We start from the raw sequence: 17912 nt of genomic DNA, 5'->3' as shown, positions 1-17912 counted from the left end.
GATTAGTAAGAGAATCATGGGTTACAGGGAGAAGGCAATGAAATGGAGTTGTGAAACATATTGGTCATAATTGAATGATGGAGCAGACCTGAGGGGCCAAAAGGCCTCATTCTACACCTATATTTTGTGGTCTTTTGATCCTTAATCTTTGAGGTTAAAGTGATCCTGATTTGGAAAGTGCAATCTTCAGATTTTGGTGAATTTCTGCAGTGTGTCTTGTAGCTGGTACATGTTACTGAGCATTAGTGGTGGAGGGAGTGGGGTTTGCGGCTATGGTCCCAATCTGAACTTGTAGAATGTGAAAGATCAGCAAGTAATTGAATGTATGTGCAATTTCATTTCTCCATTTGATGAGGTAACGGGGTAGTTTAATACCACTTGCACAAAACTAATTAATAAATGCTGTTAGTGCAGTAGGAGATTATAAATCATTCTCCCTTTCAGTGCACTGCTTTATATACTATAGTCTGGGCTACATTGATGAGCCATAGAGTCAAAGAGTCACAGAGATCGATTTGTTGCAAATATCTGACCTCCATAAAATACTGCGAATTTATATATTTTAAAAATTCCTTCCCTATTTTGGAAATTAATTTTCAGACTTCCAGAAATTTATAGATAAAAGAAGTCAACCAAGTCAAATCTACCCCCCAACCCCTGAAAACAGTCTCCTACATCTACGCACTTCACACTGCAGGGTTGCTGTCCTTCACAATTAATTTTTTTTTTAAAAACCTGTTTGATCTAAAAGAAAACATGTCTATTTTCTGTTTTGTTTCACAATTGTTGTTTTATTAGAATTTCAGAGGAGCATGCTATATTTTTGAACATTTGTATTTCACTGCTATTCAAAGGTTTTAATGAAGGAGAATGTAGACAAGGCAAATCAATCACAGATGTGAAGGAGTGTTGTATAAAGTGCTCTCGTGGCCTGGAGAAATGCGTAATACGTGATGTTACCACCATTGACAATTCCAATTGATGGAATAGCATTTTCTTTTCCAAAGTAATGGCACCTATATCATTGTGATATTAAAATAGATATTAATGGTAAGGTTCTCTGCTATAATCATTAACTGTTGGATACAAAGAGTAGTTCCACAGAACTAATAATGGTAGTACATTATTCAGTGATGCTTTGCAAAAAAGGGTTCTCACCATAATTTGCAGCATTTATTGAATTTTATAATAATTTTTTCATTTCTTTTACAACAGCTACTGTAGAGTGCTACAATCCGAGAACCAATGAGTGGAACTATGTGGCTAAAATGAATGAACCTCATTACGGGCATGCTGGAACTGTTTATGGTGGTTTTATGTACATTTCAGGTAATTCTTCCTTCCAACTACTGCTTTAGCATATTATAGAGTCATAGAGATGTACAGCACGGAAAAAGACCCTTCGGACCAACCCCTCCATGCCGACCAGATATCCCAACACAAGCTAGTCCCACCAACCAGCTTCCAGCCCACATCCCTCCAAACCCTTCCTTTTCTTTATATCTTTTGACTAAAGCATAATCACGAATCATAAATAAATTAGTATTGCCCCCTATTGTGTAACAAATTATATTTTAGACCTGTCCATTAAGTACCTGTTTTGGGTGATGTGATTCTTGACTCCTGACATTAGTAGACTTGGGCTCCCCATATGCAAAATGCATTTCTAACTGTAGCAAGATCCCAGGGTCAAACCAAGAAATTAAGCAGTTGTCCTCTAGCTTATTAGATATTACATTGTACAGCTTCCTTGTCAGTTATCGGATAGATCAATATGAGCTCAATCAGACCAAGCTTCAGATAAATCTAGCAATTGTGAAATTTATTTAATATTAAGCAAGGAAGTGAACAGTACAAATTATTTACAGCAGTTCTAATTCTCTAAGTATTGAAACAACACAGGTATTTTTCCCGTGTGATCGCCCAACATAGCATTAAGCTTTGGTCTATTGTTGTACATTTTTGCAAGGTGTAATAGTAGGGTCACTAAAAGATTGACTGCTGAACTGAACACATAGAGCCTCCTCACACCCCTGATTTAGTTTAAACTCGGGCACAGCTGTCAATCCAGTCACTAGAGCCTGTGCAAAATTATAAATTACGTTGCATTTTTGACTCATTTCTCCTTTCCATGACCTGCAAAGGTGAATCATTTGAGAATGCTACCTCCTGCACTATACATTTAATGAAAAAAAGACTTGCATTTAAAAAGTACTTACTGTTTTTAAACAGCGAAAGGACATCCAAAATGCTTCACAGCCAATTAAGTAGTTTCAAAATGTAAGCACTGTAGTATTGTAGGAAAAATACTATTTAATTTATGCCTATCAAGGTCTCCCTGTCTTGAGATAAATTATATAAGAACTTGAATAGGACTCAGAAATTAGGGGCAGTTCAGCCCTAAGAATTTGGGTGGTGTGATACTTGACTTCTGACATAAGTGGATCCTAGTCTCTTCAATTGCCCTTCAATCCATTCTGGCTGATCTCATCTCAGCCTCCCGCTCACCATAACCGTACAAACCAATTACTAATTAGAAATCTGTCTATCTCTTTAAACTTACCCATGACCCTGAATCCACTGCATTCTGGAATAGTGAATCACAGATGCATAATCTTTTTAGAAAGGTAATTTTTCCAAATCTCTGTTTTAAATCTGCCACTCCTTACCCTAAAACTTTGACCTCTTGTTCTACAAGAGGAAACATCATGTCTGTATCTACTTTGTCAATCCCGTTTATTTTATTAACTACTTCAATTAGGTCTCATCTCATTCTTCTAAACTTCAGAGAGTATAGGCCTAAACTGTTCAAACTCTCTTCGTAAGACAAACCCCTCATCTTGGAAACCAATCCAGAAAACCTTCTCTGAATTACCTCTAATTCCTCTGTATCCCTCCTGAAGTAATCAAACCAAATGTATGCACAATACTTCAGGTGAGGTTTCAATAACTAACATAACTAACTTGTGCTCACTAACTATAGTTGCAGCATCACTTCTCTACTTTTGTACTCTACCCTGTAGTAGTAAATGCCAAAATTCCATTTGTCTTCCTTATGTACCCTTGGTTTTCTGAGAGGGTGGATGGTGAGAGGATGTTTCCCTCCTAGGGAAATAATAAATTGCCATTCAATTCGTCCAATCAAAATGGATAATCTCAGATTTATATACATAAAGTTGTATGTCCCAAATTTTGGCCTATTCACCTAACTTAACCCTATCCATTTGTAAATTTCTTATTCCATCATTGAAACTTACTTTCCCACCTATTTTAGTGTCACCTGCAAATTTGGATATAGTACCCTGTGACATCTACGAGTTATAGCTTGCCAACCAGAAAAAGATTAATTTATCTCGACTCTCTCTCCTTTGCATTAGTTAGCAATCTTCTGTCCAAGCTAATAAGTTACCCCTAACCCCATGTGACCTTACCTTTTGAAATTAACTTTTGTGTAGCGCCTTATCAAATGCTTTCTGGATGTCTGGATATATCTAGAGGATCCTCTTGTTATGTCTTTGAAGAACTCTAGCAACTCAGTCAAACATTATTTAACCTTCATAAAACATTGCTGATTCTATAGGTCTATATTTTCCTACCTTCTGCCTCCCTTTTTGTTTAGTATTGTTATATTGGCATCTTTCCAATCCACTGAAACCTTTCCTTTGGAATATCATAGTCATTAGATCCATTCTCTCTGCTACAACTTCCTTTATGACCCTATGATGTAGGGCCCTGATGATTTGTCTGTTTCCAATCTCAATAGTTCGTTCCAGTAGTTTTTCCCAAGTGATGATTTTTAAGCTTCTGAAACTGCTGTGATACTTGTTACAACTGGGATGGCACTCGTGTCCTCCACTATCAAAACCGAAGCAAAATGTTGAGTTAGTTTTTCCATCATTTTTGTGTTCTCCACTATTAACTCTCCAATCTCATCCTCCAATGGCACACCATTCGCTTTAGCTACTCTCTGTTATATACTTCAAGAAGCATTTCTATATGATTTTTAGTTTTGTGCTAGTTTTTTTTCAGAATTTACCTTTGCTGTTTTTATGACATTTTTAGTAATGCTGTGTTGATCTTTAAAAGTTCTCTGATCTTCCAGCCTTCCGCTGGCCTTCGCAATGTGGTATGTCCTATTTTTTGTCTTTGAGATCTTTAACTTTCTGTTTAACGTGGACCCATGAATGTTGTTCTTGCTATCGCTCTATTCCTGACACCCCCCCCGCCACCCCCGGCCAAAAAAAAACTTCAATTCTCCTTCTCAGGAATATACTTTAGTTGGAAGGAATTGAATATCTCCTTAAACACTTGGTATCACTTATCAACTATCTTAGTCTTCCTCCCCAGTGGACTTGGGCCAAATCTGTCCTCATGTCTATGTTTAACTCCAGAACACTGGTATGAGAGTACAATTTTTCACTCTCAAACACACTTTGAAATTCTAGCATCCAGTGATCATTCTTTCCTGGAGGGAAGATCATTTATTAGTGCCACTTTATAGCACAATACCAGATCCAGAATAGCCTGCTCCCTGGTTGATTCTCCAAAAAATTACTCCAGTGTAGTCTACCATTCAGTAAGACCATGACTATCCTGAATGTGGCCTCAACTTCACGTTTCTATCTGGTTTTGATTCTCTCTTACAGATCAAAAAATCTGTCTAACTCACCCTTGAATATGTTCAGTGAGGCAGCTTCCACTGCTGTCTGGGCAAGAGAATTCCACACACTAATGATGTTCTGAGAGGAAACTATTTGCTTCATCTTTATCTTAAATCACAGTCTTGTTGCAGTGTGGAAGGGGAGACCATTTGGCCCATCATGTTTGCACCAGCTCTGTAAGCATTGTGATTTCTCATTAAATTCTTGTTTTTTCTCCCCATAACCCTGGCATGTTTTTATCTAAATACCCTATCGAATGCCTTCTTTGAACCTGCCTCCCTCTAACTCCAGGCAGTGCAGCCTAAATCCAACTCCTCACTGTGAAACGAAGTTGTTTCTGACCATGCATTTGCTTCCAATGCAGAACACTTTAAAGCTGTTCTTCTTGATCCTTTTACAAGCGGAAATCTTATTCCTCTTTACTCTGACCAAACCTCTCATGAGATTGAATGTTTTTCTCAAACCTCCCTCAAAAAAGTCCAAACTTCTCCAATCTATACTCGACTGAAGTTTCTCATCCTTGCGACGATTCTCATGGGCATGAAGCTACTAATTTTTAAACTATTCCCTCATTCTAAAATCTCCCAAGAAGGGAGAACATTCTTTCAACGTCAACCTTGTCTAATCTCCTCAAAGTTTAAATGCTTCAATGAGATCACCCCTAATTTTTCTAAACCCCAATGGATATAGGCCCAAGCTCATATCTGTTGAATAAAGGGAACTATGGAGCTATGAGGGAGGAGCTGGCCAAAGTTCAGTGGTGCAATACCTTAGCAGGGATGACCGTGGTGGAACAATGGCGGATATTTCTGTGTATAATGCAGAAGTTGCAGGATCAGTTCATTCCTAAAAGGAAGAACCATCCCTCATTGGATAAACACTACACATCCAGGAGGCAGATTAGTGAGTCATCTTAGAACCGTTTCTGTTGTAACTATTTATTTTCTTAAAAAGGGGAAGTCAATTTTTGAATGATAATATTAGACCAAAATATTGGCTAAAAATCAGGAAGTCTCGAACTATAAGAAAGTCACCACAGTTAAATAGGAGCCAATCCCCAGGTACATATTCATGCATTTCTCTGAGACACCACTAAAGCAGATTGTCAACTTGTTATTTCTTTATTCTTTTTGGGAACCTCCTATTTGCTAATTGACTATCATGCTTCCTACATTATGCAAGTCCATTTCACAGATATTTTGGGTATCTTGGCTGTGAAGTACTTTAGGGTGATCTGAGATTACATTGTATAAAATTCACTATATAAATACTTTTTATTAAGTGAGCAGATAGTTTAAACACCACTGTACCTGAGGAGTGGAGCTTTCTTCAAGGTAGTCAATTTGTATTTAACAAGAAAAGCTCATGACTATTGAAGAATGTCCTGTATATTATTTGGAATAAAGATGTTGCTGTATGAATTGGCATATTTATTCCTTATAGCCATGAACATTTCTAACCATGTGTTTCTTTAAAAGATAAATTAGATATTTTAAATAACCATCTGAAAACCACCCTGATTTAGATGAGAAATACACTGCTATTACAGTCAGCTTCTCTCCTCCCACAAGCAGTTGTGCGAAGGAGAAATTTTTTTTATTCATGGCTGGTGGAGTTTTAAACTGTCATTGTAAATGTAATGTTGCTGATTTGTTCTGAAGCCAGAACCCTGAAACGGCCCTCCTTCCCTGTGATTTTGATGAACTTTAACAAAAGTTAAATGAAGTTTCAATCTGCAATTTGAGAGGGAGAGAGTACAGTCGGAAGTGACAGTACTTCTGTTGAATAAAGGGAACTATGGAGCTATGAGGGAGGAGCTGGCCAAAGTTCAGTGGTGCAATACCTTAGCAGGGATGACCGTGGTGGAACAATGGCGGATATTTCTGTGTATAATGCAGAAGTTGCAGGATCAGTTCATTCCTAAAAGGAAGAAAGATCCCAGGAGGAGGCATGGGCGGCCGTGGCTGATGAGGGAAGTTAAGAAACATATAAAGTTAAAAGAGAAAAAGTATAACATAGCAAAGATAAGTGGGAAAACAGAGGACTGGGAAGCTTTTAAAGAACAACAGAGGATTACTAAGAAGGAAATACGCAGAGGAAAAATGAGATACGAAGGTAAACTGGCCAATAATATAAAGGAAGATAGTAAAAGCTTTTTCAAGTATGTGCAAGGCAAAAAAATGGTTAGGACTAAAATTGGGCCCTTGAAGACAGAAATAGGGGAATATATTACGGGGAACAAAGAAATGGCAGAAGAATTAAATGGGTACTTCAGATCTGTGTTCACTGGGGAAGACACAAGCAATCTCCCTGAGGTAACAGTGACTGTAGGACCTGAACTTAAGAGAATCTGTATTTGCCAGGATTTGGTGTTGGAGAGACTGTTAGGTCTGAAGGTTGATAAGTCCCCGGGGCCTGATGGTCTACATCCCAGGGTACTGAAGGAGGTGGCTCGGGCAATCGTGGATGCGTTGGTGATTATTTTCTAGAATTCGATAGATTCGGGATCGGTCCCTGAGGATTGGAGAGTGGCTTATGTTATACCACTTTTTAAGAAAGGTGGGAGAGAGAAAGTAGGAAATTATAGACCAGTTAGTCTGACCTCAGTGGTGGGAAAGATGCTGGAGTCTATTATAAAGGATGAGATTACGGCACATCTGGATAGTAGTAACAGGTTAGAACAGAGTCAGCATGGATTTATGAAGGGGAAATCATGCTTGACTAATCTTCTTGAATTTTTTGAGGATGTAACTCTGAAGATGGATGAGGGAGATCCTGTAGATGTAGTGTACCTGGACTTTCAGAAAGATTTTGATAAAGTTCCACATAGGAGGTTAATGAGTAAACTTAGGGTGCATGGTATTGGGGGCAAAGTGCTCGATTGGATTGAAAATTGGTTGGCTGTTAGGAAACAAAGGGTAGTAATATACAGCTCCATTTTGGAATGGCAGGCAGTGACCAGTGGGGTACCGCAGGGATCCGTGCTGGGACCGCAGCTTTTTACAATATATGTTAATGATATAGAAGATGGTATCAGCAATAACATTAGCAAATTTGCTGATGATACAAAGCTGGGTGGCAGGGTGAAATGTGATAAGGATGTTAGGAGATTACATGGTGACCTGGACAAGTTAGGTGAGTGGGCAGATGCATGGCAGATGCAGTTTAATGTGGATAAATGTATGGTTATCCACTTTGGTGGCAAGAACAGGAAGGCAGATTACTACCTCAATGGAATTAATTTAGGTAAAGGGGCAGTACAGAGAGATCTGGGTGTTCTTGTACACCAGTCAATGAAGGCAAGCATGCAAGTACAGCAGGTAGTGAAGAAGGCTAATAGCATGCTGGCCTTCATAACAAGAGGGATTGAGTATAGAAGCAAAGAGGTGCTTCTGCAACTGTACAGGGCCCTGGTGAGACCACACCTGGAGTAAATGTGTGCAGTTCTGGTCTCCAAATTTGAGGAAAGACATTCTGGCGATTGAGGGAGTGCAGCGTAGGTTCACGAGGTCAATTCCTGGAATGGCGGGATTACCTTAGACTGAAAGACTGAAATGACTGGGCTTGTATACCCTTGAGTTTAGAAGACTGAGAGGGGATATGATTGAGACATATAAGATTATGAAAGGATTGGACACTCTGGCAGCAGGAAACATGTTTCCGCTGATGGGTGAGTGCCGAACCAGAGGACACAGCTTAAAAATACAGGGTAGACCATTTAGGACAGAGATGAGGAGAAGCTTCTTCACCCAGAGAGTGGTGCTGTGTGGAATGCTCTGCCCCAGAGGGCAGTGGAGGCCCAGTCTCTGGATTCATTTAAGAAAGAGTTGGATAGAGCTCTCAAAGATAGTGGAATCAAGGGTTGTGGAGATAAGGCAGGAAGAGGATACTGATTAGGAATGATCAGCCATGATCATATTGAATGGCGGTGCAGGCTTGAAGGGCTGAATTGCCTACTCCTGCACCTATTGTCTATTATCTATTGTCAATTAATTACCCTTCCTTCAGCCTTGTATGTACATTTCTAACTGATATTGTTTTATTGGAAAATTTGCAATAAGTGGCCCTGGAGAGCAAGCTAGTTATTCCACTAGAAGGTTAGAACATTTAACATTTTTTCTTATCAGCTCTGGTTTGGTTGCAACACTTGGTTTTCAGATGGAAGTATGATTATCAAAGTTTCTGCCTCTGTATTGCGGTGTCCCATACATGACTTGCCTCTTTCAAGAGGCAATCAAATTGAACGTTTGACATTGGCAGCTCATTTTAAACCTGGTCTTAGAGTATATTCCCAAAGTGTGGACCAGGACTGATTTCTGATTGTCAGTCATCTCCGATCAGGATAGAAACACTTCATACTGCAATGCATTATGCAGGCAAATATCTTTGTCTTTCCAGTTTCTTCTTTATTGCTATCTACTGAAGTGTTCTTATTTTTCAGAACAACCAAGACTACAGTAGGTCTGCTATAATGCACGATCAATGCGATTTGGCTATAATGCGATTGAAGAATTTAATCATTATTTGTAGAATGCAAGCTTTCCTTACCTGTATTAGCTGTAACCCGATTCCAATCCCATTGGTTTACATGGTATTACTATTAATGCAATTATTATCGCGTTATATCAGAACAGCTATTTGACCCCTCGTTTCTGTTCAGTCGTTCAATTGGTGGGTTTGGTTGATCTGAACCTCAATTCCATTTACCCAAATTAGCTACATACCCTTGGGTTTTTGTCAGTTAATGATTCAGAGTTAATGATATCTATTAATCTCTATCTTGAAAGCTCCAATTTTCACATAGCACAGCATTTGGAATAGAGAATTAAAAACGTTGCTATCCTTTTGAAAAGCCCTATACCCTATGTATTCTGCTTTCACCTGGTTCTAATTTTAAACTTATCCTTCTTTAATCTTTGTTGTTTGATCTGGTGGAGGACCTCTCTGCCTCTATCCTACGCAAATGCATTTGGGTAGTCGTGCAAAATTCACTAAATCATCATGATATAACTACTTGAATAAAGCATTGTATTTTGCAGCACTGAATATGGGTGGAATGGCAAGTGTCTGAGTCATCAAAAACTAGTACAAAATAACAGTTTTCCACTCAGCATTATCTCTTTTAACTGTCTTAAATTCTTGGGTCTGGTGCATGTATTCTTTACAAAATCCAATGGAAGAGCACTTGTATTTACTCATTGTAATGTTTCAGCTTCCAATTGGTGTGTTACTAATTACTTTTATCTGGTGGAAAATAATTTGGTCTTTAGTGAAGTAGATGTTTCTCCCAGTTAGCGAATAAAACAGTTAAGCAATGCCATGGTCACCTTTCTCAAGTCAAACCTCCTCAAGACGATGGTTTACCTGGAGCCACTGATCTAGTTCAGTTATCTTTTTACCTGTTAATTGTAGCAGAGTAATAAGTAGTGCAATGTATGACACAAATAGGTAGAAAAGGAAGTTGTGAAGAGGGCATAATGAAGTTCCAAAGGAATCAGGATGAATCTTTGCCCATTCAAAAACTGTCGAATGGAGTATTATGTGAGAAAATATGAAATTCCCCATTCTGATAGCAAGGGAAAAAGATAGATTGTCTAAATGCTGTTAGTTTGCAATGTGATTTGGTATCCTTGTGCATGAATCACTAATTTGCATTTACAGCAAATAATTAGGAAGTGTAACAGAATGTTATTGTTTATCGTGAAAGGAATGGAAAACAGCATTTGGGAGGTTATACTTCAGTTATGTCGGATATTTTTGAGGTTACATCTGAAGTACTGTGCAGAGTATTTATCACTTTATTGAATGAAGAATGTAAATCTGGTGGAAGCAGTTCATGGAAGGTTTACTGAACTAGTACCTGGAATGGGTGTGTCATGTTATAAAGAAAGCTTGGAAGACCAGGCTTATATGTGCTTAAATTTTGAAGAGCAAGAAGTGACTTAATTGAAACATGGGAGCCTGAGATGGATTGACAAGGTAGTTGTTGAAAGGATGTTTCCTCTTTTACAGAAATCTAGAACCGGGGTCCCCTTTTAAAAACCAGGAGTTATCCATTTGAAGTGTTTTCTAAGGGTTGTGTATCTGTGAAACTCTTTTCCCGATAGGCCGGTGGAAGCAGAATCCTTTAGTATTTTTAAGGCAGAGATTTAGCTTTTTGTTAAGCTTATCAGGAGTAGGTGGGGCAAATGGATTATGGATTCAACTGAATCAGCTATGATCTTTTTAAATGACAGAGCAGGATCAAGCAGCCAGATGCATACATCTACTCCTAACTCTTGTGTTTGTATGTTTTCAACTGCTTTTACATTGGCAGTTCTTCAGTTGGAGGAGGTTGAGTTGAAACTGTCAAATGGCTTCCTTATGGTCTGTTCAAAATGACACATGCGCTTCAGTATAAAGCAAATTTATAATTTTAACCTGCTTTAGAGAGATGCAAGCTGTGATTCTGTTAGCTTAAACTACTTTAGACATATTCAATAAGTAAGTCTGTCTGTCGTCTTCGTGTTGAGGACTCCTGAGTGATGTTGGCACTTGGAGCTTTGTCTCAGTTTTCACAGCATCGGTCTTGCAAATTCTACTCCAATGGTGAAAGGTCACCCCAATTCATACCATTCTAAATCTGACATTATGTGCAGTCTTGCCATTCTGAGTATTTCCCAAGCAATCCTGTGTGTAGTGCTCGCAACTCAATCCAGGTGTCAGTACAAAACAACCTGTTCCCAAGAATAATGCAAGGTCAGCACCAGCTGAAACAGGATGCTTTTACATGCAGCCTGCTTTTCATATATTTTCCTGCTTGTTACCTTGTACAATTAACCAATTTGGGCGGCACGGTGGCACAGTGGTTAGCACTGCTGCCTCACAGCGCCTGAGACCCGGGTTCAATGCCCAACTCAGGCGACAGACTGTGTGGAGTTTGCACGTTCTCCCCGTGTTTGCGTGGGTTTCCTCCGGGTGCTCCGGTTTCCTCCCACAGTCAAAAGATGTGCGGGGCAGGTGAATTGGCCAGGCTAAATTGCCCGTAGTGTTAGGTAAGGGGTAAATGTAGGAGTATGGGTGGGTTGCGCTTCGGCGGGTCAGTGTGGACTTTTTGGGCCGAAGGGCCTGTTTCCACACTGTAAGTAATCTAATCTAAAAAAAAGTAATCTAATCTAATCTAACCCTTTAATGATTTGGTTTTGGAGATGTCATTTTAAGCCTAACACTACAGGCTCTTCACAGTTTGAGCCATCTTTAATGCCATCTTTGCAAGATTGAGATGGACTGTTTCTACATTACAACAAAGCTACTTGGTACTTCATTGGCTGCCTTGAGACGTTCTGAAGCCACGGAAAGGTACAACAGAAATGCAGGATTTGCTTCATGAGCAGGTCTCTGTTCAAGTACGTTTGCTAGCAAAGGTAATTTAGTATTTTCGAAAAGGTGTTTAATTCAACATAAAAAGTTTTCCAAAAACTGCCACATTTAGCTTGCATCCACCATTTGTTTTGAAGGGCCTGGTCACCTGGTAAACTATCTTGCAAAATATGGTGAACATCTGAGTGATAATGTGTGACATAACTGTAATTTCTAAAGGATTTCCTCCTTGCAGTGAATAAGAAACCCTAAGTACCCTACTTTGCAGGATATCTAATGGAACATTTTTAGTTTCAAAGGTAGAATGATTCAAGGCAACATGGCACAATTTTAACAGGGATGCAGAAACAGCAATACTTGAAAAAGTTTACATGTGTAAATCTTTGTCACTGGCAAAACATTATAGGAAATCCATATTACCAGCACTCACTGTCACAGTGTGCACATAGCAGGCTCACAATAACAGCATTGTCATGTTTCCCAATGCAAACAATGATCTTACTTCCAAAGTACTTCAGTGCTTATATAGCCTTTAGAGATGTTTAGGTGATTTTGAAAGGTGCTACGTAAACACAAGTTATTTTTGTTCATTTCTCTACTTAACATTTGCTACGTTCTTTCGGTTTTTTATTTTTTTCAGCAAATTTCAAGGTTCTCCTTGCAATGCCCAAACCCAAATCATCGTTATACAGAGAATGAGAATGAAAATGAGGCCACACTGCTTTCTGGGGCGCATTACTTCCAACTTGATAAATCTGAGCCGACTCATTAATTCTGTTTTGAGTATACGTCAACTGCCCTTCTGTCCCGGCTGTCATGTTTCCTTCTAGAACATAGAACATAGAAAGATACAGCGCAGTACAGGCCCTTCGGCCCTCGATGTTGCGCCGACCGAATCCTACCTAACCTACACTAGCCCAATCACTTCCAAATGCCTATCCAATGCCCGCTTAAATGACCATAAAGAAGGAGAGTTCACCACTGCTACTGGCCGGGCATTCCATGAACTCACAACCCGCTGTGTAAAGAATCTACCCCTAACATCTGTCCTATACCTACCACCCCTTAATTTAAAGCTGTGTCCCCTAGCAACACCTGACTCCATTAGCGGTAAAAGGTTCTCAGTGTCGACCCTATCTAAACCCCTAATCATCTTATACACCTCTATCAAATCTCCCCTAAACCTTCTCTTCTCCAATGAGAACAGCCCCAAGTGCCTCAGCCTTTCCTCATAAGATTTTCCTACCATTCCAGGCAACATCCTGGTAAACCTCCTCTGCACTCGTTCCAATGCCTCCACATCCTTCCTATAGTATGGCGACCAAAACTGCACACAATACTCCAGATGAGGCCGCACCAGAGTCTTATACAGTTGCAACATGACCTCAGGACTCCGGAACTCAATTCCTCTACCAATAAAGCCCAGTACACCATATGCCTTCCTCACAGCACTATTTACCTGGGTGGCAACTTTCAGAGATCTGTGTACATGGACACCAAGATCCCTCTGCTCATCCACACTACCAAGTAGCCTACCATTAGCCCAGTAATCCATCTTCTTGTTACTCCTACCAAAGTGAATGACTTCACACTTAGCTACATTGAATTCCATTTGCCACATTTCTGCCCAGCTCTGCAACTTATCTATATCCCGCTGTAACCTACCACTTCCTTCCTCACTATCCACAACTCCACCGACTTTTGTGTCATCCGCAAACTTGCTTACCCAGCTTTCAAGCCCTTCCTCTAGATCATTTATAAAGATAACAAAAAGCAATGGTCCCAAAACAGATCCTTGTGGTACACCGCTAGTAACTGCACTCCAAGATGAACATAGTCCATCAACTACTGCCCTCTGTCTCCTTCCAGCCAGCCAATTCCTAATCCAAATCTCTAATGTATCCTCAATGCCATACCTCCGTAGTTTTAGCATTAGCCTACCATGGGGAACCTTATCGAACGCCTTACTAAAATCCATATACACAACATCTACTGCTTTACCCTCGTCCACTTCCTTAGTCACCTTCTCAAAGAACTCAATAAGGTTTGTGAGGCACGACCTGCTCTTCCAGATAACCAAAATAGATCAAAAAATAGCTTTGTTAGATGGTGTAATTAATGCTTTCTGAATGTAAACCATACTGATTTCATTCCCTTTATCCAGTAACTTCTCCTCAAAATTCTCTTCAGTTTGTCTCTCATAACTTGCCACTAAAAATATGACATTAGATATCCAAGGTTAATTAGGCAAGTTATGATAAGTGAATACTTAACTGATCTCCAAATCTAGTCTGTACAGTATAATTAAAATTTGCTGCTGCTGCTGCTGCTGCTATGGAGTCCAAACTCTCAACAGGTAAAGAGAGGCAAATGCCTCGAGTTTTCACATTGATTCAAGCATTAGTTTGGATCCAGGAAGAGCAGGAATACTATCCCACTGCCAGAGGGAATTTTTGATGACTCCTTGTCCAATTATGGCATGTCATCCCTCTGGACCCAATAGGTGTCCTTCCGTAACCCTTCACCCATCATCCCATCCCTGACCCCAAAGCCCACCTTTTGCTCCACCTTTCCTGGCTCCATCACCTATTCTCACGCCCCTATTCCCCACTTTGTGTTCTCGTGTCCCTATTCCTCTACATGTCACATCATCATTGACCCATGTCACAGTGTCCTATTGCACACATTCCCCATGCCATGTTGACCAATCTCACACCATCACCACTAGCTTGCTCCTCCCATCCTACACTGACTTCTCTTCCCTTGCACCCCCCTATTCAGTTTGGCCTTTCCAGCTCCCAGTCACCTATACTGTGTCCTGACTAATATTTATGTCTCACCCAACACTTGTAAAACAGAATTCCTGATTGTTATCTGATTGTGAGAGCATGCTGTGCACATATTTGCTGCTATATTTACAACAGTGATTACACAGCAAAAGTACATAATAAGCTGTGAAGTGCTTTGGGTGAATAGAGCAGGTGCTATGTGAATGCAGACCTTTACTTTGTTTTTTACTCCCCCCCCCACACCATCACCCCCCACTCCCCAACCCCATGTTGATCACATTCATTATTGTCATTTGGCCATGCAGAAGTTGTCTATTGCAGAAAGAAAAGTCATATTTCATTGAATCTTTCAGTCTTGCATTCATTAGACAATTTGTAAGAGATAGCGATGTAAAAGGAAAACAACATTTATGCTGTATGAGAAGGGAATGCTGACTGTTTAGCAAGTGACTGTAGTTTCTTGAGGCACTGCCATGAAGAATGCACCAATTTATGAAAATTGACAATTAACCGCCAAGCTCAGTTTAAATTGTAAACCAGGGCCGGGCATGTTAGCTCTAGTCAGCATTTGCCCTGAGAAAGAAACCAAAAACCGTCTGTCACATATTATCTTTAATCCAGTTTATGGCTAAATTCGCCCTCAGTTGTTGAAAGTATCAAATGTTTACCTTTTGATTTATCTCTTTTTAATGGCTTCTAGTTCAGTGAGAATTAAACTTCTGTTATGAATTAAGATATATCCATATGGATTGAATCATTTACATATATTGCTGCCTATATCTCTATCTCCTCTCTATCCGAAAAATCTCAACATATGGAGTATTAGGTTCCCATCTCCTTACCCAAGAGGTGGTTCTTGTATTGTTGTGTTACACTCCTTCAGTCATCAAGCCTCTGACCTCCATTTTTTTTATTGAAGAAATATTTGTGCTGAAGGATGTGATGAATTTGAGATTAATTGGCAGACACACAGCACAGTTTCGGGACATTTCCTTGGAAATTGAGCATTTGGGTCAAAATGAATTCCAAAGATTGAAAACCTAAATTATGAGGACAGGTTGCATCGATTCATTTTTCTGTTCTCTTGAATATAGAACACAATGGTTTCATCTAAATTGTGTTTGAAATAGTGAGAGGGTTTGATATAACAGAAAGAAGGCACCACTTCCTGTGTTAGGGAGTCCAGAACATGGTGGAGGTGAGCAGAGGTAGAGAGAACTAAATGCAAGCGAAACCATTCAGATGTAGTGTCTAAAATTACAAACTAAGGGTCATAGTTTTTGTGAGGGAAAGCTGTTGAGGATTACAGAACCAAGCCAGGTAAGTGGAGTTAAAAACAGAGATAAACAATGGTGATCTAATTTTATCGACAGAATCTCGGTCTTCATGTTCCTATACTCCTAAACGTATTAGATATATTCTTCCATCGATGCAGACTATTTGTTCTTCGCAGTAACAGAATTTAACGCATTGTCTTTTTCCTTCACAGAAATAATGTTTCCTAACTCTCCTGAATTTTATGTTACTCCTCAGGTGGGATTACTCATGATACCTTCCAAAAAGAACTCATGTGCTTTGACCCTGACACAGATAAGTGGACCCAGAGAGCCCCGATGACCACTGTACGGGGCCTCCACTGCATGTGCACAGTGGGAGATCGCCTTTATGTCATTGGAGGCAACCACTTCAGAGGAACCAGTGATTATGATGATGTCTTGAGCTGTGAATTCTACACACCTGCCCTGGACCATTGGACCCCCATTGCGGCGATGCTGCGTGGTCAAAGTGATGTTGGTGTGGCTGTGTTTGAAAACAAGATCTACGTGGTGGGAGGGTATTCCTGGAATAACCGCTGCATGGTGGAGATAGTTCAGAAATACGATCCTGAGAAAGATGAATGGCAGAAGGTCTTCGATCTCCCTGAGTCTTTGGGAGGAATCCGAGCATGCACTCTTACAGTCTTTCCACCAGAGGAAAATACTGGCTCACCTTCCCGAGAATCGCCTCTCTCTGCCCCTTAGAGAAAGAACAGGAATGCCATTACTTCAGCTCTTACAAAGAACTCACTTGCACAGCATCATAATTAATATCAAAGATTTTCTGCCTATTTTGCTCGGTAGTAACTATAGTAGGCAGTGACACAAGTATAATTACAGAAACAGTGGATTGAGTTATTTGTGCAGTACTGTTGACATCTGTTGTCTGCCTGTTACAAGAGAGACATAATAATAATATATATGTCCAGGATTGAACTCTGAAAAAGTTTAGCGATTTTACTGTTATACAGTGTGATTGTTTTTTTCTGGGGGGGACGCAATGCATTGCTGAGGATCCCTCACTATGATTCATGGAAAACATTAACTTACCATTGAGTGCATCTTCTTTACCATCAGCTTGAGGATTTCAAAACATAGATTAATACCGTATGTATAGATGTGTGAAGACAACCCATGACATGACTGTTTTCCATTATATGTTGACCCAAGTTAATTGGTTGCCCCATCTATTGGAAATTGCGGGACACACCTTGGTTTTTTGGTACGCTAAATTAAGTGCAGCACTGATGGTTTGAATTCCCGTACGCAGTATTTGTGCCACTATCATTTCATTTCTGAATTTTAAGAGATGACTGGTTTAATTATGACCTGATCGGCTTTAGCCTTCTCCTTTTGTTTGTTGTACAAGTTATGATGGTGCTGCATCTCTCCTCTTCACACCTTGGTTGGTGAGCCTGTTTAACACATCAGGCATTGCCTGTAGGAGTATTGCTGCAGCTCAGTGAACGTGAATGATAACGCTCAACGTTTTATGTTCAATAAAGGTTTAACTGAAATCAGCAGGCCTACATACTTTCCTATCTTGCATTCTTTGCAAAATGTTTTTGATATAAATTACGATATCTATGTTCTTTTATCTTTTTTTGCGTTTTTTAATCAAACTTAACTCCACAAAATGTGTTTTTGAAGGAATATTCTGACAACTCCAATCTTTTCTGTTTAACACATCAGGGCAGACAGCTGGGAAGAAATGTCGATGTTTTGGGTATACATCCATCATAAAAGCTTAGTTTCTTCTTTCAACCTGAGATATTTCACCCTATTAT

At 39.7% G+C, this 17912-nt stretch overlaps 1 protein-coding gene across 6 annotated transcripts in view; it reads left to right on the top strand.

Moving 5' to 3' along the window:
- klhl13 (kelch-like family member 13) overlaps positions 1–17642 on the top strand; it is a 226404-nt gene extending 208762 nt beyond the window's left edge. For all 6 annotated transcript variants that reach the window (XM_060832591.1, XM_060832587.1, XM_060832592.1 and 3 more), the window contains 2 exons: positions 1216–1329; positions 16343–17642. In XM_060832591.1, coding sequence (XP_060688574.1) covers positions 1216–1329; positions 16343–16830 — 602 coding nt within the window. In that variant the 3' untranslated portion in view covers positions 16831–17642. The remainder of the gene's footprint in view (positions 1–1215; positions 1330–16342) is intronic.
- Positions 17643–17912: the final 270 nt, after the last annotated feature.

Source organism: Hemiscyllium ocellatum, chromosome 11 (genome assembly GCF_020745735.1).
Source record: "Hemiscyllium ocellatum isolate sHemOce1 chromosome 11, sHemOce1.pat.X.cur, whole genome shotgun sequence".
Taxonomy (NCBI): Eukaryota; Metazoa; Chordata; class Chondrichthyes; order Orectolobiformes; family Hemiscylliidae; genus Hemiscyllium; species Hemiscyllium ocellatum.
The sequence above is the reverse complement of the archived record's forward strand: the minus strand, read 5'-3'. Positions and strand labels throughout refer to the sequence as shown.